The 26,844-nt window shown below is 42.9% G+C and overlaps 1 protein-coding gene across 1 annotated transcript; it reads left to right on the plus strand.

The window, feature by feature from the left end:
- The first annotated feature begins 8,886 nt into the window (after positions 1 to 8,886).
- On the plus strand, positions 8,887 to 22,249 carry LOC118283035 (protocadherin-17-like). The gene is made up of 5 exons (XM_035604670.2): positions 8,887 to 9,644; positions 9,974 to 12,724; positions 13,858 to 13,916; positions 14,091 to 14,260; positions 20,985 to 22,249. Exons 2-5 carry the CDS (start codon positions 10,256 to 10,258, stop codon positions 21,560 to 21,562), a joined length of 3,276 nt encoding a protein of 1,091 aa, XP_035460563.1. The 5' UTR covers positions 8,887 to 9,644; positions 9,974 to 10,255; the 3' UTR covers positions 21,563 to 22,249.
- The last annotated feature ends 4,595 nt before the right edge of the window (positions 22,250 to 26,844 follow it).

The following is a 26,844-nucleotide window of genomic DNA, read 5'->3' on the forward strand; positions in this document are numbered from 1 at the left end:
TATAAAAAACAGAATGCTTCACCTCATCAACCACGGGAATATTAATTCAGTTCATAACAGAATAAATACACGTGGTGAGACCCTGGTCGACCTCTCTCTTAAAGTGTCACATCGCTACCTGAACGTCTCCATCTGCGGCTCGCACGCGGAGCTCTGGTCCCTCGGCTGATGACGGTGATGAATCTGCGCCGGTTGTCCACCAGTTGATTGTGGTTTACTGCAGGGCAGGGGGAGAGCGTCTCATTGTGTCGATGTGGGCCGTCACGGAGACAGCTGCCAAAAGAAAACAGAGCCTTTATGTTGTTGCCTCACTATAAGCAAGAGAAAATTAGGGGAGAGGCAGAAAGGGAGCACAGAATAATATGCTGCATCAATCAGTCTAAATGACTTGCTTATGTAATTAGCTAACAATGTTTTGTTTCTCCGGTTCCCTGAAGTTATTAGCGGTTCACAGTTAACCTTGGAGTAATTGGAAAGGCTTGGTTGATGTTCCCCCTATCTGTATGGGACTGACAGTTTATTTTTCTTCTGTGGATGGCTTCCCACCCCTTCCATGTTGCTACAGTATTTATGAATTAGCTTCCTGTCACTTTACAGTACGGCCTAATACTAATTGGCCATGAGATATATGGGTTGTTCACATCCCACTAGGTGGCATGCTGTGTTCCTTCCTTCCCGACATTAACATGGCCGAGAATTGTCGAAACTAATAACATGGTGTTGCCCGGGTAATACTGCGGCACAAATTACACCTTCCTTGAAAATGGTACGATCTCCAACATAAATTTAAACACTGGAGCTGCGTAGCCACTGCTCCTTCAAGTAGTCCCTGACATTTTAATTTGATGCTTCATCTGCAATTAGACATGCACTGCATGGCCACGGGCTTATTTTTATTTAGTGAGGATCAAACATTCACTTTGGACCCCTGTTAATTTGAGAGAGAAAGATCGAGCAACACTTGGCGCAAAGGTTTCACCTTCAGTTCTTATTAAGAATTAATAAGTTGGACAGTGTTTCACTGGAAAAAAATGAGTTTAGCTGTCACGGTTGTGATGACTGCCGTATCAGTGGCATACTGCTGGACACAATCACCAGCACACTGCAGCACCGGGTTGTCAGAGAAGGCTGAATGTGTTGTCAGCGAAGAAATGATGACTCCCGTATGTGAGGAAACAGTCTGCTCCTCATGGTTTCGGATTTGTGAAGAGAAAAACTTCCAAAGGGAAAACATCCAAAAGACGAAAAAACAAAAACATTCGAGAACTTCCGCCGCATGTTTGCGTAGCCGATGTTTTTTCCTAAGTTTTGGTCCGTTTCAATTCCACACGGGGAAAAGAAGAGTCGTGTCTTTTTTAATTTTCTGATAGTCCCTTTCCTCTGTCGGCCATTTTTTCTGGATAGATATCTGTCCGAGAAGTTAATTTAAATGACTTTTTGAGGACGGTGATTGATCCATTGCATACCAAATAACTTTCCCGGGCCTGAGATAAAGTGCCACTGCAGAATGAATGAGGACATTTCATGCCTTGTCCCAAATCACACTGCTGTTATCACTGTTTCCATCTGAATACGTAAGCGCCGCTCATTCGATGGCTCTCACCTTCAAATACCCCGACACAGGCGACTGAAATGTAGTCATCATCCACATCACAAATGTCACCATCACATTTATTTTGTGGTTATTCACTTCAACGCCCCCTTTTTTCAAGGGCTCAAGACTTATGTCTGCTATATGAAATATACAAAAACAAAACTGTGCTTTGTTTTCCTTGGGATTGTCAAGAATCGCAGAGGCTGTGGCAGGTTTTCCTTTGTTTACCCTGGAAGATCACAGCCTGGGTCATATTAGAGATGTTTACTCCTCCTGTCAAAGGATAAGTTGTAAATTTTTAGCTCACAGGAAATGAAAGATGTAGTGGCATGCTGAGTACAGACGCCAAAGAATTGTCACATTGAGTGAGCATTTCCCTCGTCTAGACTGGCGGGTGATGGAGGATAAACTCCATTTTGATCTCGTCTCAACAAAACTGCGAGAGGAGCTGCACAAACAAAACCCCAAAAAGTCACATTTCAAATATTATTCCTCGAGTCAGCTGATATCAACCGGCAAACTGCAGATAGCTGCACTTCATTCTTTAAGGAGTAATGGATGACTAGGTTCAATGTTGAAACTTTAATTAAAAATGAAGAAAAAAAAAACTAAATATGGATATGCTCATTAACATTCAGTGCCACGGAGGTGTGATTGATTCCATCATCAACCAAGTTATTTTCATGGCCAGCACAGGAACATCAAACGCCATGACCTCCATTATTTCCCTTTTGAAATTGCATTCACTTTATTCGCCTCTCCGCTTCTCCAATACCCTGAATCATTTCTCCTGGGAGGTGTTTTTTTTTTTTCTTTTTCTAACCTGCTGCTTCTCCGCCAGTCCTAAGAGCAGTGTAACCAGCAATTCTCCCACACTGTATGTGGGACACTTGCGCTTGGAGCGAGACGATGCATCTGGCACAACCTTTGTGAGACCGCACCAGGTTCGGCTCAGCGATACTTAGACAGAGGCCCCGAAAATAAAAAGTGGCACACATGTTATATTTATCGTGATGATATATATGGATCTTTTGTGGGACAGATCGCACCCACTCTCCAATACCGAGTACATATGAGGAAACAGATACAAATAGATTTTGCCATTTATATGTCTTTGTCACAATTTTTCTGAACTTAAATAAACACATAGGCTTTATGGATATTATAATTGTCAAAAGAGTTTAACTTTTTGGGAACTTTGTTCCCGTATTGATACCAGTATGGAGCTGAAGCGAGGAGGAAATGATGTTAGCTTAGCATGAAGAACTAGATCTGTCCAAACATACATCAAGCAGCACCTCTAAAGCTCACTAACTGATGCAGTGTGTCTTTTTGTTTAATCTCTACACAACCAGCGATGTAAAAATGGTTCAATTGCCTGCACTGACTTTTTCTTGGCTACGATGACGGCGAGGTCGCCAGGCAACCAGTGAGGATGCTGCACAGAAAATGCTTGGCAAATAGATGAAGAAACCGCCGCGCCACGTGAACTCCCTCTTAAACCGCGTTTGTCTGTGATTTTTCACGTCGCTGTTTGTGTAGAGATCAAACAAACGAGATACACTGTGTTATTTAGTGAACGTTAAAGGTTCACTGAGTCTTCATGCTATAAGCTTATCGCCTCATACACAATACACAGAGTAGAGAGTGGTATCAATCTTTTCCCTCTACCTCCAGTAAAGGAAGCTAATAAATGTCAAACTATTCCATTAAGTCCCAGAAGGTGAAAAATCAGGGTGACTCATGAAATGGCTAATGTGGGGTTCCAAAAATTAAAAGAGGTCCAGAACCCCTTCCCCGGCATACTACAACTGACATCATCTTTATCATTAGCTTTAGTTTTCCAGCTCCAGTTGTCATCCCACGATTGCAGGATGAAATCGCCATTCCTGTCTCTGTTGAGTTTGGACGGCCTTTGTCGTCTTCCTCCGGCCTCCTGGACGGTCACCTTTGACCTCTTCCTGGTCCATGCTGTGTCTGTTTTTGGTCCCGATGTCTTTTTTTTTTTTTTCTTTCTTGGTTTTCACTCAGTCTTCAGCTCAGGGTACTTCCCATTTCATCAGTGTAATGGTCCCCAGAGTTGTCACATGTAATGTCATACAGCCTTCCGCTTTTTCACTTCAGGGCGCAAGCTATTTTTAGGGCGAACCAGCACCAGATGTTGAGGTGGTGAATGATTTGTGGTCAGCGCCGACTCCTTGTTGCTTTGGCTACATAATCTTCTGTTACAATAGGCTTGTGAGACAGAAACAAAATGCCTTCGGCTGAATTGTTGAACGCCTTGGATGAAAAAATATATAACTCTTTAAAATATTATATTATATTATATTATATTGTTATTATCATCAAAGCCACTTTCAGTAAGTGTGAACTTGTTAAATGTGAGCGGTACATTTTTTTCCTGGAACCTCTGTGTGGCAAGTTTTCGAGTGCTGAAGTCTAGCAAGAGGTCATTACTGATATGAATTATCAATATTCTTCCAGGATGGGCTCGATTCTTCCTTGCAGCTGCAATACTTAAGTTTTTGCAGCCCGGGCTATTTACATTTTGTAATACAAATTGCAGATTCCTTAACAAAACCTACTTGAATCAATACATATAATAATATTCACCTAAATATTTATAATGCATGTTTCTTTAATGTCACCATTTACCACCTATCAAGGAGCAGACGCTAACACCGTTGTGTGTTCACTAGTTTGAAAAAAAGACCAAATTAGTGACAAAGGTAGTAACTTGTGCTGTTAACAGGAGATAAAACCAGCAAACCAGGACAAAGAGAAACCTTCCTTTGCATCCTAGCAATAATTGTTTTACATGTTTGACCTACTTACATTCCGGCTCATTTAAAAGCAATTTTCGAAACTTGCGAGAAATGTTCCCATGTACAGTAACACCGAACATCGCTACATGTTCAGACTCGTCCTTTCCCACGTTGTCTGTGCAGAACCTCGGGGGAAGTTAATGCGGTTTGTTTTCTTGTTTCTCGTTATTATATTCATGATATCGGCCTCAAACTTTGGATGTGAAACGAATGTGAATTCTGCTCGCTAGTTTCACTGTGTTTGGATTGGAGACGTGTATCACATGCTTGTTTTCCAGGCTGATTAATGAGCAGGTCATTTGTGAGTTTTTTTAACATGTATATTAGCATAAACCCTTTAAAGAGATAAATCAGTCAGTCAGACAGTCACACTCGTGGCCAATTCTCCTCAAATGCAGATTCAATTCCAAATTTACTAAACCCATTTCACCGAGCCTAAACTGAAACACCGCTGATGCTATGAAGACTGCAGGCCTTCCAGTTCATAGAATTTGGCGGACAGATGTTTTAGCTGCTGGGGTGTGAGAAAGTTTCTTTTTCCAAAAACAAAACAAACAAAAAAACATCCGCTTTTAACCCATGCACTCACGAGAGCGAGGCTTGACTCCTTGATTTAGAATTGAAATGTTAGGGAACTGGCACACCGAGGATTTACATTTACATGCAAATCCACAGCTGTTCTGCAACAAAAAATAATTTATTCAACATGTATCATGATAACAAGGCTTGTGAGACGTCTGCGGCTGCTTTTGTTGCATCCACAGTCAGACGAGCAGCTCCACCTGTAAAGGTGGATGTGCAACACCGACATGCTGATTGTCAACCATTGGTTATGGGTAAAAAGGCCAGTATCTGGTCAAACAGGATAAAGAAATCCAACGAAATCAGAAGATTTCTGTCCCATATGTAGTGCCACAAGCATGTTTTTCTTTTATTTTTTAGATGCTGTACAGTTACCTGCAACACAAGGGGACGAAGCTAGACAGCAGAGAGACTGACTTGCAAGTTTCAGTGTGATTTGATTTTAATTACATTTCAGTAAAGATACCTTGAAAACTACATTTGAACAAATAAGACAAATCAGTTCACTAGTGTAATAACCAAACTTGAACCTGACTGTATTATATATTTTGTTATTAACAGCTCACCAAAACAATAAGCCAATTCAAAGATCATTTTATATTATTTATGCCAACCTGCATTTCACCTCACCTACTGTTAAAACATGTAACAATAAAAACCTATTTCATTTTTTAAAAAGCTAAATAAGTTCTTAAAACAGCCGGGGTACTGTAGTTGATGTAAACGTTACTCAAACAGGACTAAATAGGGTATTTATTGGGGATTATTTTCAGCTGTGGCTTAATGCATTCAGTATTTGATACGCTAGTGAGTTATGGCAGCTGAATGGTGTTTATAGGATGCACTAAAAATAAACTACAGCAGCCATGTTCGTCCTCTTGAAGGAACATGTCACCCAGTGCAACAGCGTCAACAATGTCCACCAGAAATTGTGTTTACATACACAACTACACGCCGGACAGATTTATTTTTCTGTTCACATGATGTTCTGACTTGTGCAATATAATGTTTTATTCATATATTCTGCTTTAAAACTAAAAAAAACTGACCATGGCCTACTTTGGTTGCCTAAGCAAGACCAACCAGCCTTCAAGTCTGGTGCAGTTCTCAAATGTGGTGCTTTATTTACTCATAAAAAAAGCAGTGATTTGTCACCACAACAGAATCGGGAAAAAATCTATATAAATTTCAGTCATCAACAGATCTCTAGGCTCAGGACAATGATGTCAGGCTTTGACAATCCAAGCAATTGTTGTTCGTAACATCAATTCATTATTGGTTTTGCTCTTTCATGAGCAATTTGTTGACATCAAGATAAAATATAAAATGTCATCACACTTGTTCTTTAATCTAAGAAAAACGCAATTCCCACCACACAGATTGGCCAAAGTAATATTTAACCAGTGGTTGAGAGAACAACCACTTCACCAGATAGTGTCCATCTTATCTGCTGCATTCTCGAAATATCTCATTCTGTCACCACCAAGACAAAATTGATGTATATTGATTTTCATTTTTTTTATGCTTTTTATGTGGTCAAAGCATTGGAAAAAAATTGCATGCGGCAACTGCACAGTTTTCTATGAATAATGTCCTGCGTCGCTCTGGGTAATTCACAGACCTCTGTGCCCAGTTCTCATCTGAACTATACTTTCTACTGAGAAAGTGTGTGTGTGTGTGTGTGTGTGTGTGTGTGGGGGGGGGGGGGGGGGGGGGGGGGGGGGCAACATGTTCTCCGGATTGTACAAAGAAATTGTAACAGTAACTGGCAAATTGTTTCTGATGAGTTGTTCAAAATGTGTTTTCCTCAGTTCTCTGAGCAGCAAAATTGAAATTCCCTTCACCTCCACTGTGGTGCAGAAGTTTCATGGGGTAAATTTCTCGGAACTTTGACACATAGAACTAATACTCTCTGTATGACTTCATACCGACAGGGCTTTGTGTGTGTGCGTGTCTGTGTGTGTGTCTGTGTTGAGTGAATTGGACGAATGACTGAGGATGCTAATGCATGAAACTCATGACACATGGATTATGCATGTACATGGATTATTGTCACAAGGTACGTGAAACATACTTGTAGAGGGATAAGTATTTAATCAATTGACTTGATATGATGTGTTGTTTCTATGTGTTCAGTTACAGTAAACTAAGTTTTCCTCATGACCAGTGAGGATAATGTTCAGCTCCTGTGTCACCCTTCACCAATCCTTCCGGACACATTCTTGTGTCCGTGTAATTCTCATGTCCGCACAGTGTCTCACGGAGAACTTCGTTCCCACTTGCATTTCTTTCATGCATCTATTCTGCGGCAAAAACTCCGCTGCTGGTGCTGATCATCATTCCCACTCACCACCATCAGTATTCCAGTGTGCAGCCTGAGGTGTGGTGCAACCGGCAAAGGGGCGCAAAAGCAGAATGACAAACAAGTTAATCTCACTTCTAATCATGCCCGCGAAGAGTGGTAAGTGAAAGAGATGCCAAGATATTGTGGGTATGCTTAAATGAGCCTAGCTGCTGTTTGTCATTACGGCGTCTGTGGAATTACAGCAGACTTGATTTTTACACCAACAGAATAATGTGCTTTCAGGTAAAAAAAGAAATCCATTTGTCATGAAACAACTGATGCATCTGTGTGTTTTTTTTTTACTGCCAATAAAGCAGCACAGACTGCGGACCGTTCCGGGGCAGGTGCAGTGGAGTCATTAGAGGAAGTTATCTGTGACAAAGTCGTTAGTTTCTGCGAAAAACAACGCAGCTGAAGCCACACATTGAGATGTGGCCTATTTATAATGGATATCTCATTCAGGGTTCAAGTATTAAATGGTATGACTGCGACAATACAGACACAATTGTCAATAGCAATCCTTTCCTGGGGTTTTAACATAGACTGAATGATAATTAGTTTCCCTTTGTTGTCCTTATCTCATACCTGCAGAAATGGCCAATTTATGCAGGCTGCACTGGGGCCAGGCAAAGTTGATGCTCCCCAGAGGAGGAAAGCAGCCATGTTCCAGACAATGGGAATGAACTCGGGGACGACTCAAGGTTGATTTAGATCCCGGGCAACATTAAATTAAATGAGGAACTGGGCCACACTGATCTTGCTAATGTTGACACAGCTTCCGCTCAACATGGCTCCAGCAGAAGGCATGCCCGGCATCACCAAGGCGCCAGATGCGCCACTGACACCCGGTCGAGTGAGAGTAGAAATGCAAATGCTGAAAATATTGTTGAAATAGTAAGTGAACTAAATGTCAGTCCATCTTTTCGATATGAGATATGAGATTGATGTGAATAGGCTATTGAAGCCAAGTGTGATAGAAGTCAGGTTATATCAACAGCTGTGATATTTGTGCTGTGAAATAAGCCTTTTTTTTATATAAGAATAAGCAATTCTCTCATGTCCTTTACAGATATTATCATAAAGGTGTACACAGTCTGTCTTTTCTTTTTTCTTTTTTTTACCTTGTGACAGGATTAAAGAAAGAAAAAAAACTGGTTACAAAGAGGTTTAATATAAAAGACAGGTGGTGTGTGTGTGTGTGTGGCGGGGGGGGGGGGGGTTCATCACGGATAAGAATCTTTAGTTGTGGATATTCAAAGATGTCCATTGACACTGAGAGCAAAGCAACCTGGGGGGGGGGCATATACACCCACGGTTATTCTTTAAACAGTTTCATTTTTTTTTCCACACCAAATTGCCCATGTGATCCACTCCTCCCTGGGCTCGACCACCTGTCAAGCCCTCGCTGCTCTTACTACATCCCAGTTCAACACGTTGCATCGATCTATTCATAATCCCCGCTTCTCATCCACACGTATTAGAGGAGCGACCTCCTCCAGCACGCTGCTCCCCCTGGTGCTGGTGCTGGTGCTGATGCTGCTGCTGATGCTGCTGCTGATGCTGATGCTGCTGCTGATGCTGATGCTGCTGTGCTCCGCGCGCGCACATCAGTAAATGAATCACGTAGCACTAGAACAGCCCTTCTTCATGCGATCTTGCCGGAGAGACCTATCGGAGAACCCCCCCCCCCCCTCACGGCGAGATAGATCTGTCACCGGTCACTCATTTGCTGGAGGACGATCAGAAAACTATGTTCAATGCACCGAGCGATGCGCCGGAGTCGGTTGTAACGGCGCCGGGAGGATTCCGCTCGGGTCTCAGGGAGCAGGCGGCGGGTTGCAACAGTTGACGCGGAGAGAGAGAGAGAGAGAGGGAGAGAGAGAGAGAGGGGGAGAAACTGAGCGCAGGAGGAAAAGCGATTCATTTTGATCAGCTCAGATCTTCCTCGCACCCCTGGTCTTTTTTTTTTTTCTTTCTCTTTTCCCCGAGACCTCCCCCCCCTCCGCCTCCCTCCTCCCTCCTCCCGATCGCAGGGGCAGTGGCAGACGAGCAATTGTCCGAATGCAGGATGTAAGAGCACCGGTTCCAATTGGACTGGATTATGGGATTATCATTGGACTGATCATAGGACAAACCGTCGGGCCAAAGAAGTCGCCGCCGTGCCACGGATGCTCTCGAGTGACGGGGACGCAGGAGGTTGGACGCGAGTAGCTGCTTCTCTCCCACTTTGTGGCACGGCAACGAGCCCATATGCAACAGTGTGCCGCACCGGAGGAGGAAAGTGAATGCATTGTGAACGGTAACATCGGGCGATGCTGCATTTTTCCTTTTTTTTTTTTGAGGAAAGGGGCATGTCAGTGTTTGTAGGTGTAGATGTCGCATGAGGGCAATGCGCTTTTTGTGAGCTCCACGGGTCTAACCTTCACCACGGAGGATCCGAGAACGCTTTAACCTTGGAAGCAGTGGGGAATATTAATACTTTATAGTCATCGATTATTCATTAAGTCGCCCCGTGAGAGAGAAAGGGGGGGGGGGGAGGAAAAACAAAAGCATTTTCTCGGGCACTATGTTGAATTCGATGTTTAATTCATGCATTGTGTGTCGTCGCGTGGTCATCTCTGTTTACAGAAAGAGTTCGTCGTGGCATGTGGAAGATGATCATATAGCCGCTGAGGAGGAGACGACGGCGCACGGATCGATCGGCGTCCCGGCCACGCGTGCGGGGGTTTGGGCTCAGTCTCCCTGGTCTGCGCAGTAATCAACAGGTTGAAAGTCAACGAGGATTCTTCCTCTTCTTCTTCTTCTTCTTCTTCTTCTCCTCCTTGTCCTTCTTCTTCCTCTTCTTCCTCTTCTCCTCCTTCACCTTCTTCTTCCTCTCCGCCTGCCGGCACCGCGCGTCCAGCTGAAGGGATGCGTCTCTCTGTGCCCATCTTCCTTCTGCTGTGGGTTGAAGCCCTGACATTGAAAAACCTCAATTACTCCGTCCCGGAGGAGCAAGGACCGGGCACCGTCATCGGCAACATAGCCAAAGACGCCGGGTACGGGGCCATGGAGAGGGGGAAGAAATCCAACTTCAGGGTGCTGGAGAATTCCGCACCACACCTGGTGGACGTGGACCCGGAGAGTGGACTGATCTTCACCAAACAAAGGATCGACAGGGAGACGCTGTGCCGGCGGAACCCCAAGTGCCAGCTCTCCATGGAGGTGTTCGCCAACGACAAGGAGATATGCATGATCAAGATTGACATCCAGGACATCAACGACAACTCGCCCGGCTTCCCCTCGGATCACGTGAACATTGACATCTCGGAGAACGCGGCCGCCGGCACACGCTTCCCCCTGACCATTGCCCATGACTCGGACTCTGGGGAGAATGGGATAAAGACCTACCAGGTCACGAGAGACGATTACAATACCTTTTCGTTGGATTTAAAAGTGAGGGGTGATGGCACGATATACCCCGAGCTGGTGGTGCAGAGACCTCTGGACAGAGAGGATCAGAGTCATCACACCCTCCTCCTCACTGCGATCGACGGCGGGGAGTATCCGAGATCAGGCTCCATGCAGATCAACGTCAGGGTGACTGACTCCAATGACAACAGCCCGGTTTTTGAGAAATCCTCCTATGTCATAGAGATCCCAGAGAATTCGCCGCCTGGAAAAGTGCTTATAGACTTGAATGCCACGGACCAAGACGAGGGGAGCAACGGGCAGGTTGTCTATTCCTTCACTGGATATGCATCGGAGAGAATCCAAGATTTGTTCTCCATTGACCCCAATACGGGCATCATCAAGGTCCAGGGGGAAATTGACTATGAGGAGAATCCAATCATAGAGTTTGACGTGCAGGCTAAGGATCTGGGGCCCAACCCGATACCAGGCCACTGTAAAATTACTGTCAAAGTGCTTGACAAAAATGACAACTCGCCAATAATAAGTTTTGTTTCTGTCCGACAAGGAGCCATCAGCGAGGCGGCGCCCCCAGAATCTGTCATAGCGCTGGTCCGGGTGACGGATAAGGATTCGGGCCGCAATGGTCAACTCCAGTGCCGGGTGCTGGGGAACGTGCCCTTCAGACTGCAGGAAAACAATGACAATTTCTACACGCTGCTCACAGACAGACCCCTGGACAGGGAAATGAAAGAAGAATACAATGTGACAATAGTGGCGAGAGATAATGGGATCCCTTCTTTGAACTACACCAAGTCCTTTACTGTGAAAATCTTGGATGAGAATGACAATGCGCCGCGCTTTACAAAGACTATTTATGTGCTACAGGTGCTTGAGAACAACATCCCGGGGGAGTATCTGGGCTCAGTTCTGGCCCACGACCCAGATGTGGGTCGAAACGGAACAGTGTCGTACTCCATTCTGCCGTCGCATATAGGAGATGTTTCAGTGTACACCTATGTGTCTGTTAATCCCACCAACGGAGCCATATATGCCTCGCGCTCTTTCAATTACGAGCAAACAAAGTCCTTTGAGTTCAAAGTTCAGGCTAAAGATGGAGGATCTCCGCACATGGAGAGCACTTCTATCGTCAGGGTCAATGTCCTCGACGTGAACGACAATCTCCCAGTTATCATTTTACCCCTTCTGCAGAATGATACAGCTGAAATCCCAGTGCCTAGAAACGTCGGTATTGGCTACATTGTGACCACAGTGAAAGCGGTGGACCACGACCATGGAGAGAGTGGCCATTTGACCTATGAGATCACAGAGGGCAATGACGACCACCTGTTCGAAATGGATGCAGTCGGAGGGGAGGTCAGAACTGCCCATGCTCTTTGGGAAGAGGTGGCCCCAGTGGTTGAGCTGGTGGTGAAGGTAACTGACCATGGCAAGCCCCCCTTATCTGCCGTGGCTAAGCTGATCATTAAGGCGAACACAGAAACGGCACCAGGAGGGGGTTCCAGCGCGAGCGGGGAACAGCAGCACTGGGATGTATCCCTGCCCCTCATAGTTACCCTCTGCATTATCTCTGTCATGCTCTTAGCAGTCATGACTGCCATCGCTGTCAAGTCCAAGCATCAAGATAAGGAGACTGGGAATTATAACTGCCGCATGGCTGAGTACTCCAATCCTCCAGTGGGGAAGGGCAAAAAGAAAAGGATCAACAAGAGTGACATCATGCTGGTGCAGAGTGAGATGGAGGAGAGAGATTCCGCGAGCCGGATGAACGTGGTGAGCAGCCCCTCGCTCATCACTTCACCAATATGTTTTGACTACCAGAGCCCTCTGCCACTCACGCTGCCCAGGTCAGAGGTCATGTACCTGAAAACCACCCCAAACAGCCTGACAGTCCCCAGGGCAGGTTGCCACTCCAGCTTTGCCGGGCTTAGCACAGACACTCCAGCGAGTAGGATGTCAGTGATACAGGTAAGGGGGATGCTGCACTGTATTCTTTATCTGCCCTTTATTCTCGCTTATCTGCGCCTGCTGCTTTACCACGCAAATCTGACAAAAGAAAAGTAATTGACTGAAAAAGAGAAACTCTCCGAGAGCAGATATCATTATTATGATCGTTTCTCCTTCCCTGTCATGACAGTATGAAGTTTCCTCTGTATATGAAGCATGATATAGGAACTCTGTGTGTGGCATTTCACTAAAGAGGTATTTTTTTCATTTTCAAAGAATCTGAATCATTTTAGAAACTGCTCCATTCTAAGTCCTCTCTCTTGCAAAATGGTACAGGTGGTCTGCATAATCAGAAAGTCCTCTCAGTGAGACGCGCAAACAGCGTGAGTCTTGAACAAGGCTGCTGTGACCCTGCCAGATCCACTGCTATAGAGTGAAAACAAAACCCTGCCTGAAATGTGGGATTGGACAGGTGTTTGAGCAGCTTGTCCGATCACATTACTGAACCAATGTGCGCCAGGCAGCGAGATGCACACAGCATAACCTCACAATCGCATTTTTCGCTCCCCACAAATATGGGCCAGATCCGCCCATGCACATCCAAAGTTGGCACAATAAGGCCATTAATAGGGCCCAGCCTTGCCTGGTAGAGATGGCAGGGTCGGATACACAAGCCAGCTAACGTGCTAATTTGACAGCACAGGCTTGTTGCGCTGTTTAACACACCAGAATTATCCGTCGTAAACGATGTAAATATCTGGGGCGGTCTCGCACACAGTCTCATTTGGAGACGATAACACAGATGACAAGGCCTGGCACTGTCACCAGTCACTAGTGTATGTGGGTGTGATCAACACAAACACATTATTCTCAAGATAGGGGGAAAAGGAGGCTGATGACAGTGGTTAATGCTCTGCTCCTTTGCCTTGCCAAGGAGGCGCATGTGTCACGACGGAGATGCGTTCTGTCTCTTCTGTCGTCACTGGCAGGTGCTCTTTGGCTTTTCTTGACGTGTTTCAGTTGCAGCATCTGACAATCAGACATGTATTTATTCACCCATCTGATTGTCATTTTAAGTGGGTTATTGTTGAAATTTGCGCGGCAAATGTAACGTGTTCAACGCAAACACTTGTTTCTTCTCTTTCACTTTTCAGACCGAAAAATTCCCGTCAGAGTCCAATTATGCTGGCAGCAGGCAACCATTCGTTCAAAGGTAAGGGATCTACTCAAAAGGCTTCCTGACCCGCGCGTTTAGCTCCTTCATCTTTGTATCAAGCCAGCTGACTATGGCTATCAAATAGGAACGCTCTCACGGAGTGAGAGTGGAGGTAATGGTAAGTTGTGATTTTTTTCTTCTTTTTTTCTTCTTCCTTCCATTCTGCTGCAGCTCAACATTTAAGGATGCAGAACGAGCAAGCCTCCGAGACAGTGGCCATGGTGATAGTGACCAGGCTGATAGTGACCAGGATACTAATAAAGGCTCACACTGCGACACGTCTGCCAGAGAGGCCCTCAAGATGAAGGCAACAGCAGTTAATGGCCAGCCTTTTGAGCAGGGTGAGCGGACACACTCTCTTCCTGACATCTTGAAGATGCCTAACTGACTCTTGTACCAGACATTTGTTTGTACGTTACGCACTGAAAGCATGTATGGAGGCTCGCCGGTGTTTCAGTGGAGGGGCCACCGGTGTCTGAGTACAGCTAACGGAAACCCCCCCCCCACAAATTTCGCATAGGAAGATGTGAATCTAGACACGGGGTAGTGTTCTTTTGTATTGCTTTACATTGCAGGCTGACTGAGCTGTGTTGCAAAGATGACATGAAAGCACCTGAGTGGAAGGTATTTTAAAAGGATAAAAGAGTCCGTTGGCTGAAGGTAGAATGTTCAAACATCTTGTGTTTGATTTAGCCATCAAACAAACTCGTATGCATGGCAAAGAGTACCTCCGTCTGTATCTTTTTTGATCATGGCATTGTGTGAGCGCCGCTATGCCGCGTGCATGTCTTGAATAGTGCGACAGAGACGAGGGAGCACGACAGACGACTCGCGGTGCAAAATGACTGGTATTTCTGGTGCAACATGACAGTGTTTTTCACCTTTTAGCTTGGAATAATTTTCTCGGTTATTATCGGTTTTGCCATGGTTACACTGCTTTGAAAGGAGCTTTACTTTACAACTGAAAATTGAAAAGTTGAACATTTTTATTTCACAAATCTGAAACAATCCGCTCCACCAGGACTGTTATCATAGATGACAGTCCAGTCTGATGCAACCCGTTTGACCTGATAGGGATTAATACATTTAGCTTTTGTGGACTGAAAATATGAGAGTCATTGTCACTGGTGAGATAAAAGATGATGGGAGACTAAAGTGGGGATGTTTATCGTTTCCTTGTGGAGAGTGGCTCTGGCCAGCAGGACCCATTGCAGTACTTTCCACACCATCTACATTGCTATGAACTGTTTGTTTGTGGCTTGATCTGGAGGGCAGAGATGGAAACACTCTTGTGGATGCCAGGGGGATGTGTGAATCTCTATCTCACTTGTGTGTGTCCGTGTGTGCGTGTGTGTGTGTTATGGGGAATTATGGCAGACCAAACTTGACTCTGTGGGAGGTGTAAATTCAATCACGTTTTTTTTTCTCCTATTTTGCAACACATTTCTGAATCTGATTCAGCCCAAGTTCTGAGGCCAATCACATGCAAAGATATTGGAAGTGATGTTTTGAACATGCAAGACTGAAATTGTACATGTGCCGCGCTGATGCCTGCTTGACAGGACTGTCAGTCAAATTTATAGACCTGCATTTGTATGATAAGAGGCATGTGGGGTATGGCTTTTAATATTAATAGGTTTTCGCTAATGCATTTCCTCTGTGTGAGAAATTTGGTTAAAAAGCAAAAGTAATGATTAGATTACACGCTGTTCTCTCTTGTGGGGTTAGTCAGTTGAACATTAAACGGTGTCACTGTCTACTGACTATAAGATGGAAGATCTACATTGTGCCGTATGCCTTAGACCTTTATTATACAAAACGTCACCCTCCAACCCACACACTCCTTGTCACTTTCTCACATATACACATGCGCACACACACACACACACACACACACGTGTACATACGTATATATACACACAGGTGTATATATTGAACAACAAAGCCTCTGTTTTTGCAGATTTTGACAAGATAGCGCCATTATCCAAAATGGAGACACCACAGAATTTCAGTTCCGAATGCACCAACACGAAAGCTTGTGGGTTAAGTAGTATTGCTTTTATGTCTTTACCTTTACCATCCCTCTAGTCTCCTGGCCGCTTTGATACAGGTAATATATGCACCTGTGCAGCTTCTACTATCATGCACTCTGAATATTTATTCACTCTCACAGACACCAGATGCACAGTGGGTATGTTGCTAGGTTTGTCTGATTCTATTTATAATGGGCAGGCCGGTTCCTTTGTTTTTGAGCATGTTATTGTTCCATTCACACTTGCCCATAAGATCACAGTTACTTTGTCACATTGTCATGATGCTATTATGTGACTATGTAAATGCAGTGGACTATATAAAGCTGTTGTATAAATCCAGCCTTTTAGAGCTAATATTTAACTATTTTTTAATTTTTTATTCAGTGATGAAATGAAAAATGGAAATTAAACGCCGATCCAAGGCACAGTGGATGGTTTCTTAGTTCCTCTTCCTTCGGCATTTTTGTTATGAATAATATATATGATACATCTACAAACAGTGATGTTGTTTATACATTGTGTGATCATACAAGTGTGGTTAATAACAGGCAAATGAATACAAATCATTAGCATTTACAAAAAAAATACCCACCATAATTATTCAGACACAGTATAGAAACATTTATTAGATAGCGTCTAAAACTCTATAATGAAGTTAAATGCATATGTAAGTGTTTATTGATCAATTTATTTATTAACAGCTATAACTTCGCTTGTGGCTACTCATAAGTGAAGGTATTTTGTTGACAAATACTCAACTTAATACATGCTCCCAGATGTCCTTATCTGTTTACAACTACATTATAGTGTGTTGTAAACCATTTATTGAACATTTACGTGTTGTTTATACGTGCTAAACCGGGGACTAAGTGTGTCACAGCATTAGGAATTACGTTTAAAGATTGTGTCAGTAATCCTTCAATTAATTCTAGTTTGTATTGTGAAGACACAATAGCACAAACAAAAATACCCACCGCTGTTGTTCCTGTACATAAGCACAAGTCTCTTTGCACCAGCCTCATCTGTAGTGGTGATGGGCACCATTGAAATTAATTCAGCATCCTCCTGCTTCTCCTTGCTTATGCTTATTGTTCTGGCCTCATGCATTTGTTCCTTAAAATACTTTTCAGAGTAACACAAATGCACAGGGCCCACACTGTAATGTAATGTAATGATGCTTCAAAGTGTAGCACTTATAATAAGCAGAGCCTATGTTGCGTTTTTTATCAAATCAAAGCCATCATTTAGTTCTTCCCTTTTGACGTCAAATTCATTTTGAACTCGATGGCATATTTTCTCTTGAGCTAAGTCCTGACAAAGATTGCACCAAAATGTTTTTTGCAAAGAATGTAACCATGAATGTAACCTGAAATCTAAGAGGGAAGAGAGAGAACATTTTAGTTACAGTTTGGCACACCACTAACTTTATCCTTATTTGCAGCCAATCAATTATTAAAAAAACAGACTTTACTTCCAATACTATATTAGAGATTTATAACAGAGCACAAAAATGTCACATTAGGATAACTGTGATGTAAATTGTTCTAAACCCTTTAACCATCTTATTATGAACTAAATATGAGAGATGTTGAGCATTTATTTAATTATGTCTCTCTCTTCACCCTGATTGAGATTAAAAAGTATTTTTCCAAGAGAGACTTGGCCAAGAGGGTGGCACGAAAACATTGTTACAAAAATAAAAGCAACCAACATCATTATATCAATTTAAGAAACAATAAATGTCTAGTCAATTTCCATTAAGCTGCATAAACATGCATAAGATGCATGGTTTCCAAAATATTACTATAAACCTAAAGGAAATCGTATTAGCCAAATGCACTGTTTTGCAGATCTTTAAAAAGTGACCTAAATCCTCCTCAGTAAATAGCTCAGATCATTTTTTGACCTGATTATTGTTTCATGCAGTGGACATTTTACCCCTATAATTTGAAAACATAAGCACAATTCACGTGTAATTTTACATTAAACAGGATACTAATAAAGACCCTTTTTTCAAACAAAGTTAGCATCGGCTGTGTTTACGATTGAAACTGACTGATTTGCTTCTACCGAGAGACAGACCGCATTTGTTTTCATTTGAACATTGTTTATGTAAAATAAGGTGGAGAGTGTGCTCATCCAGCTGTGTAGAGGTGCAGCACAACCCCCCCCCCCCCCCCCCCCCCCCAAATTTCTTTTAGAAAAAACAGCATACAAAGGAAAAGGTTTCCCACATGATGAAAATGTGCACAAAAAAAAATACATTGGTACCATGCTCGGATCTACAAGGTCAAGGCAAACATCTTCGTGAACAAAAAGCTGCATACAGACGAAACAGTGACAGCTCCATTTACAATTAGGTTAGATCACATGATAGAAAATTGAACCCATTATTCCAGAATATGCACATAATATATGATTCATTTTTAAAACCTCTAGTGGGTACAGGAAATATGTAGACTTTTCCTAAAACATCTTCAATGTAAGCGAATTTTGTTGATTCAAAAAAACAGATCTAGTGCAAAAATGAACGACTCAATTCAATTTGTCAAATCTCTGTCAGTTCCATTTTGTCCCATGGTGGCGAGTGCATGTGTGGGTGTGTTTGTGTAGGTGTTCATGGACTTGAGCATCACTGTGCGATAGTAGTGGCACGAGCTGTAGTTTGCAAATGAGCTTGCATTGTGTGTGTGTGCGGCGCACGGTGTCGGTTGCCTCGTCCCTTGGGGGTTGTGGCGCAGAGATGGTTGCTCTTCTTGTTTGAACCTCCTCGTTGGGTTTGCGTATCCTCCAGCAAACTGGCCGAGGCTGTCGCCTTTGAACACGAGGATCTCCTCCGCCTCTTCTAGGAAGAGCCTCGTCATGTGGAGCTTCCCCCCTTGTTCCAGGCTGATATTCTCATCCTCATCAGGGCCAGTTTTCAATATGAGATCAAGTGCCTTAATTCACAGTCAGTCACTCGCTCAAGGTCTTTGATATCATAGAATGGCATGTGAGCGAGATAGACGAGCCTTATTTATAGACCAAAGCTACGAGAGCTTATCAGTGTGTAATCAAGTTATGTTGTGATATAATTTTGTATGACATATTGTGAACGATGCTGCAGATGTGGTGTGTTGTCTTTGTCTTTGTCTGTATTACAGGCTCATTCATTTCTTACATTTGATGACAGGGAACACAATGGACAAAATAAATCACCAAGTTCTGATCAAGTCAGTGATCATTATTTAAATTGTATACATGTTTATGATAAATGGACTGTATTTAATTAGCAATTTTCTAGTCTTATCAATCACTCAAAGTGCTTTACTGTAAAAGTCACATTCACGCAATCTCACACACACATTCATAAGGCGCTGCTATTTACCGCTTTTTAGGTCACATTAATACACTGCCTGCACAGCCGTCAGAGGCAATCTGGTGTTAAGTGTCTTGCCCAGGGACACTTCGGCATGCGGGCAGGGGGCGGAGGGGATCGAACCGCCAACCATCTTTTTAGTGGATGACCTTCTCTCCCTCCTGAGCCACTTGAGCATAAAGGATGTCAATGCAATCAAAGAAAGCACATTTATCAAAGTTAAATCAGTCAACAGCACAACAGGAACGTCAAATTGATACTTTCACAAATGAGAATGCTGTTACGCTTTCATGTATAACAAATGAAGAAAAATTATCATTTTCTGCCAATTTATGAGGACAAGTTTGACATTTTTGCCTCCTGCCCCTACATACAAAATACCTCAGTGCGCCATTGTCAAAATTCATTTTGACTCCCTCCACATCCAAGTGCCAAGGAAATGACAATGTCTGATTCTGTGTGTCACACCGGGTGTGTGCGGTTATTTAATGTCTGCCGGGGTTACATGTGCTGTGAAATGTAAAAGGATGAGGTGCAGGGCACGAAGACAGAGCCTTCCACCTGTTACCACTGACACCAACACACAGTCACACGTACATGCTGTACAATCCCGTGGTGTTTTTGCTGCTTGGTGAGCAGCATCAGCTAATGCGAGCTGAGGCTGCTGGATTCGTGATATAATCAGTGACCCGCCTCGATTACCAGTGTCATGTCAGGAAGAAAAGGCTGCATGCGTTCTTTGCCCAGACCAGGCTGCATGAAAAGGATTCTTACTTGAATTTTACATTTGCATTATGTTTGTTTTTTTCCTTCTTTTTTTAATTTTTTTTTTTTTTTGCAGCAATAAGAAACTGTTGGTCAGGGATTAAATGAAAAAAATGGACAGGGAATGCAAATGAGCAGCTGATTATGCATCAAAATCTGTCAAAGTAATAAGAAAGATTTACAACAGGTCAAACTAATGAGTATTAGTATTTCCAAAAATCATGTTTCAGGTTCCAGATTTGATTCTCAGATTCTCTCCCGGTAAAATGATCCTAATTAAAGTCTTAACGACAGAATTCGTCAACACTTCCTGGTCAGAAATAGTCACTATGTCACTGCTCATGCAAATTTCCCAGTTGTTTTTTTTCTGTTAGTCCCACACAAAGTGCCGCCGCTGCTGCGAATGTATATGAAAAACACTTCCTCTGCACCAGATGATATTTTTCAGGAAAACACCTACACATGTTGAGAATAGCGTAGAGGAGATGGTTCGTGAATAGGTTGAATCATAGTGACCTGCAAAAGAAAAAGAAAAAGGAAAATGTACTTTTATGTATGACACTGTTGTTTGTTCATCGTGTCATCATATCATTCTGAGGGATTGCTAGGATGAACAAGGATGAACTTAAGTAAATCAAAACAGCATTGCTAAATGTAACACCCCCAAATCTGCTGCAACAGGCTGCTGGTTCTTATTTTATTCTGAAAAAAATTCTTGTGATGCATACTACATAAGAAGACAGATACTATTGTTAGTAGTATTATTTAAAGAATAGCTCTGGAATTTGTATTTGTTTGCAGTGATTTATTGTTGCGGCTCATCCTTCATAGTTTCATACTTTTTCTTCCCGGCTGTTTATTCTTTCCCCAGCAGGGTCCAATAACAAATGTTTAACTGTTTTTTTGCAGAGCAAGACAAATCAGTCCACTGCACCGATGAATGTCGTGCACTGGGACATTCTGACAGATGCTGGATGCCAAAGTTACGGGTAGGAAGCCAAGCAGACAGCGCCGATAATCGCACCAACCTTTTCATCCCTGTGGGAATGGATGCCATGGTAGAGACAGAGATTTATGGCACCATCAGCTGCAGCAGCAGAAAAACCCTCAGCACGTTTGGGAAGGAACAGCGGGACAGTACAATCCTCGTGGCCAATGTCAAACCTTACTTAAAGTCGCAACGTGCACTAAGCCCACCGCTACGGGAGAGTCCGTCTGCGGCCAGTAGTCCCACCAAGAGCAGTATGCCCCTGGACTTGGCCAACCCAGGGTCCAAAGAAGAGAGGGAAGGGGGCTCAGACAGCAGTGCCTACGGCCCTCCAGATGGCCAGTGCTCCCCACTGCACACTGAATTGGAGGAGCCGTCCTACCTGACCCGTGAGCTCAGGCCCAAGTCCCTGTCCAGCAGTCTCATTCACAGCTCTGTCATCAGCCAGGAGTGTGGGGGGTCAGACTATGCTCTTGACCCGCGGGACTCTGGTAACTGACAGGTCACATGGTCTCCCTGGCTCTCGCCTGCCAGAGGTGTGCTGATGACATCACAGATTAATGACCAGGAGGAGATTTTTCTTTCCTTTTTTCTCTCCACAGAGGTGTCCAGACACGCATTGTATAACCAAAAACCATCTGCCGTGTATGTTTGTTTTTTTTGAGTTTGTGACTTGTTGTGTGTCGGTGAAATATGTGTCCTTGACTGCTGTGAAGGTTTAGGGGGGGAAATCAGCGCTTACCTGACTTCGAGTGTTTTCATGGTGTTCTGTACCTGTCAGTTTAGATGTCTGTATTTTACACATTTCAAGCTCCAATTTTGTGAGGCTATTGAACAAATTGCTACTGTTAAGGTATTGAGTCCCGTCTGCTTTTGTAAAGTGAAGCTCTCTGTCTCCATTTAGTGTATAAGGAACATCTCTTTGAATATCACAGGCAACTGAAACACATATCAGTGACGTTAAATACAAAAGTGAAGTGTCTTATGAACTGTTAATGGTGGTGCAACAGGGGATGTCCCTTTTCATAAAACCATTTGAGGTTCCTGTAAAAAAACAATTTTTTAAGAATGTATTTGTAATTTTATTGTCGTCCTCTCCGCAGTTTATGTGAAAATAAGCTGAGCTTACACGTGAATGTGGGCTTCTGTACTTGTTGTGTATTTTATTAAATTTCTATACACTGTGTGCATGGGAGGCAATTATTTTGACGGGTGACAACCTCTGAAGTCGACGTGCTTTTATGTGAAGGAGGTGCATGTGTCTACAAGGTGTCGACAATGTGTTAGTGACAAACATCTGACGGCGAATCCGCAAAAACCTGCCAACGCTCTCCATAAACTGGAAACCAGCGCATGTTCTGCGGCGGCAGTTTACATCCCAGCTAGATGAAAATCCTATTTTAAACAGCTATTCATCTTGAAAAAATCAAATAAAAGCAGGCACTGTGTATTAGTACAGCCGAGAGATGACTTGACTTCCTCTGCTCAATGCTGATATAGTGCAATAAGCATCCATCACACAGAAATCCTGCTCATGTTTTTACTCCCTTACCCTCAATTCAAAGTCATCAGAGCCGCTGTCACTTAATGTCTACTTGTGATGATGGCGTTATTTAAATATGAATGTGTGACAAATTACAAGACACGAATCTGACAAAAAACTTCACATTCAGCTGCAACGAGCGAGTTACAAGCAAAGATGTTTTGCTATGAATTCTTTGATTAGATAAAATGAAAATTTAATGATCCCTGTGGGGGAAAGTGGGTCATTGCAGCAGCAAAAGATTGAACAAATACTGCATTGAAGGTTGTCACAAGTAAATATGAAAAGCATTGGAGGGCCGACGGTTACCCTGAGTGTGTATACTTTATTTGTCCTGCCACGGTGTCATAATGATATGATATGTGTCGGTGTCCTGTTAAAGCATCCAAGAAGTTTCATTGTGTGAGCTGCATCGGATTCTCAGTATTGGATAGAACTAGCTGTCAATCACACGGTATCCATGCCCCAATGCATGTTACTCTCAATGGGAACATAATTTAGTAAGATAAACAGGTTTTAGTCACTTCTGCATCGCCTCCACTTTCTGTACCGGGTGACTTTGGTCAAAATCTGTCCGTGCCTCAGACAACAAATTAAAATAAAGCATCTTTAGCAAAAAAAACAAAAAAACATTTCAAGGTTAGGGGACGTTGGCAGTCAATATCTGAATTTCCATCGCCTTGTCACTGAGTGCACAAAATGTCCATCACTTGCTCTCGTTCTCATCAGATTTACAGGAGCACCGGAGCAAATTTGTGGTTTATATGCATTAGGCACTATTTACTGTTGAATCACATACAGAGAGGGGAGGTGTGGTGACAGACGCCCGCGATCCACAGACATATTACCACAGTCTAAACCTCTGCAATCCATCCACGGGCTCATTTCTTCCCCAACAATGTTTTCTGCTCATTTATTCCAGCAGAGGATGAGGACATAAATGTTGCTGTGACCAGATTAATACTATTTATAAAAGCTAGAGCATAACCACTTCATCTGCTTGACACATTCTATATAGAGCGATTGAGTATAAACAATGGTGTTTACCGAGACACACCACTAAACTGAGGAATCCTAGAAATGTAGGAATGTGTTGTATTCTTCATCTGTGAAACAATCACACAAAAGCCTCCTGTTTCTTTTGACTTGGTTTAGTTTAGTTTCTCCATCTGGAGACGTTGACTTTTGTGCCCCGGCTCGGTGAGCAGTTTGAGAATGCCTTGTTTTCCATGAGCTCTGGATAACAGAATCCTGTCATCTACTGAGCGCTGACTATAAGTACGACTCCGTTTCTCCTCGGGGAAAACACATTAATTTGGATTTTGATTTGCATTTGTTTTGGTGCTGGTATTGACACAATTCCAGACCTAGATGTCTCATCTCAGCAGGCAGCTCTGATGAGCTCATCTGCATAAGTTGAAATACTCTTTGAGAGGGAGATTGCGTGGGTCACAGCAACTCATCCCATTGAAATACAGACAGAAACATCACATCATTTTATCTGTATCAGTCCCAGGGTTTTCAGAACACGGGGAATGAAGACAGGTGAGCAGAATGTCAAGTAGAAGGGGGTTGAACCATTTTGCCGCAACACTTACTCCTCCAAATTTTTGAACACTGTGTCACTTAGGGATGTAAAGCAGGTTAAACTTCCACTTCTGCCATAATTACACAAAATTTGCTTTGAAGCAAACCCTTTCTTAATTAACACGTCGCTACAGCGCTGCTGCTTGACAAAAAAAAAAAAAGTGCTATGTTGTTGAGGGGAGCTGAATGCAGATTAAGGACTAGCATGCAGTGTTGGATGAATATGACTTGTCTCTCAGAATGATTACAGTGATATTGAAAGGGAATTACAGACAATGAAACCGATCTGTGTAATACCTCCATTCTTCGACATTTTACATACACAAATGATCTATTCAGATGAAAATGGAATGCGCAGTGTACCATTCAGTTGTGAAAAATTGACATGCTCACCCTGAGTACTTAAGCTTTTAATTCAATAATTCAATAACACAGCCGATTAAGAGCTTGTCTTCCACCTCCACCAAATGCTATGGGAGATGGTTCCACTTGGCTGAGAACTGTTGGTGGGGAAACAACAGTGAACACAACACATGAACAATATTGAGATTCCAGTTTTCATTTTAACCATGAGACGTCATTGAACACAGCATGAATGCCTTTAGGGCAAAAATATTAAAACGCTGCCTCTGGTTGCATTTGCATGTTTGTTTTATGCGGAGAAAACAATCGTGCACATCAAGTCAAACTGCACCCAGTTTTTGTGATTCCGTTGAATTTATTGTTCAGGAATTGGTAATTTGAGAACCGCTTCGTATAAAACAGCCTTTTAATGAACTAATTAAGACTATAATTTACACATGCATTGATTTTCATGAGATAATTGTTAAAATTGTTCTAGAAGCCCTCGCTGGTGTGAACAGTCACCACACTCCTTTTAAACATGAATTGTCACTCTAATTGACACAATGTGCTGATATAACATGACCTATAAGGTGACACTAAAAGGTGTTTTATTAAAAATAAAAAAAAAGTTAGCTGTCATCTTCATGGGTTCAAATAGTTTCATATTTTGAGAATATGATTTTTTTCCCCCTATGCCAAGATGAGAACATCAATAACGCCCTCGTGAAGCCACAGATGATTGTCAGAGCACCGAGTTGGGGAAACAGCTAGCCTGGCTGTGCCCAGAATTTCAAAATTAGGCGTGGCAGATGCTTTAAAAACACAATAAATGACATAAATGTAGCTTGTTTATCAAAAGTAGAAAAAAAATCCGCAAGCTGTGGTGAGCAATGTGTGTAGGCAGGCTAAACGTTTTCTGTGTTCCCAGTAGTGACGTGCTTTTCCACTGATTTTCTTTCCCATCAGGTACCAAGTAAAACCAAAGGTGGAATTGCCGATACGATAGCAATACTTAAAGCTTAATTCGTTCATCGAAGGTAAATAAAAAGTAAACTATTTCAAATTATAGCTATGTAAATACAATACACTACCGTTTAGAAAGAATTCTCAGATGCAACAAAAACATATAGTGGAATATAGTTTGACTATATTCATAAACAGTGCACAGTATAGCATCTTCAGAATAGTTACAATTCTCTACAAAGGGATAAAGATGAGATGTCCTCCAGACCTTTTAACAAATGATCACTTCACAGTCCGAATCCCCTTGTGCGTGGATGGCTGCTCACAAACGACAGAGCTATTGCAGTTATAAAACTAAAACTGCTCCCTTCAAGGGAGATCACTGTGAAAGCAGCCCTGGAAAAACACACCGAGTCAAATCCCAACTGTTAACCAAACTGAGTAATGTGTTGTTGAATCACGTAGTGAAATGTAAATAGATGTAAATGCCAAATTTCCTGATTCAGTAATGATTTCCTTAATTTGGATCAAAAAACCGCACTGTAGTTATATGCATGTGCTGCAGCGGCTGCACGTTCACATTTCATTCTCCCTTTGTGACTGTACGCAGACTTGACAGGGCCGTCTGGGAGGCTTTTGCAAAATACTGTGCTTTATACATTGTTGTGTCCCCATTCGTATATGACACTGTTGACTGCATTTAGTTTTCATTCATACCCACAGGAATTTACATTCCTTTCGCTGACCCCATCTGACAGAAAATCCCAGACTTCACAACCATTTATTTTTATTTTTTTGTGTTGAGGGCTTGTTTAAAAGGTGTTACTAATGGCAATCTCCTCTGGGAGGAGTTCAAATGCGTGCCAATCCGTCAGTCATGTGTAACGCCAAGAAAGGATGTAGCATGAGGGAACGATCCGGGAGGACTTCACACAGGTTTCACTTTGTGTTACTGGGTCATGACACACTTTCCTTACTTTGAATTGGGCAAAAATAGTCCTCCACGCGCCTTTTTAGTGACAAAGTGGGCCAATATCTGCATAGAGTGGAAAAGCTAATGCATTCTGTCATATCCGCCAAACTTCTGAGTCTAAGGGGCTTCACCCCTTAAGTGCTTTGTCTGCCATCACAAATAAGATGGAACATTTAAAGGTGAGGGAGAAGGGGGGAGGAGGCACTCCACAGAGCTGGGTGCTGTATAGAATCATGGCCAGCCTTTTTAAAATCAATAGACAGTTTATTGAATCAATGCACAGTTTGGTGTAGTGCAAAACCTGTCTTTGTGATGAAAGTGGTAGACACTGAACAGGATGGCCTGATTAAGTGTCATGCAGGCATGACTG

This window comes from Scophthalmus maximus, chromosome 14, assembly GCF_022379125.1.
Source record: "Scophthalmus maximus strain ysfricsl-2021 chromosome 14, ASM2237912v1, whole genome shotgun sequence".
Classification (NCBI taxonomy): domain Eukaryota; kingdom Metazoa; phylum Chordata; class Actinopteri; order Pleuronectiformes; family Scophthalmidae; genus Scophthalmus; species Scophthalmus maximus.

Coding starts and splice junctions, on each gene's coding strand:
- LOC118283035 (XM_035604670.2), top strand. CDS start 10,256: ATGCGTCTCTCTGTGCCCATCTTCCTTCTGCTGTGGGTTGAAGCCCTG. Junction 12,725..13,857: donor GTAGGATGTCAGTGATACAG/GTAAGGGGGATG, acceptor TTCACTTTTCAG/ACCGAAAAATTCCCGTCAGA. Junction 14,261..20,984: donor TGGCCAGCCTTTTGAGCAGG/GTGAGCGGACAC, acceptor GTTTTTTTGCAG/AGCAAGACAAATCAGTCCAC.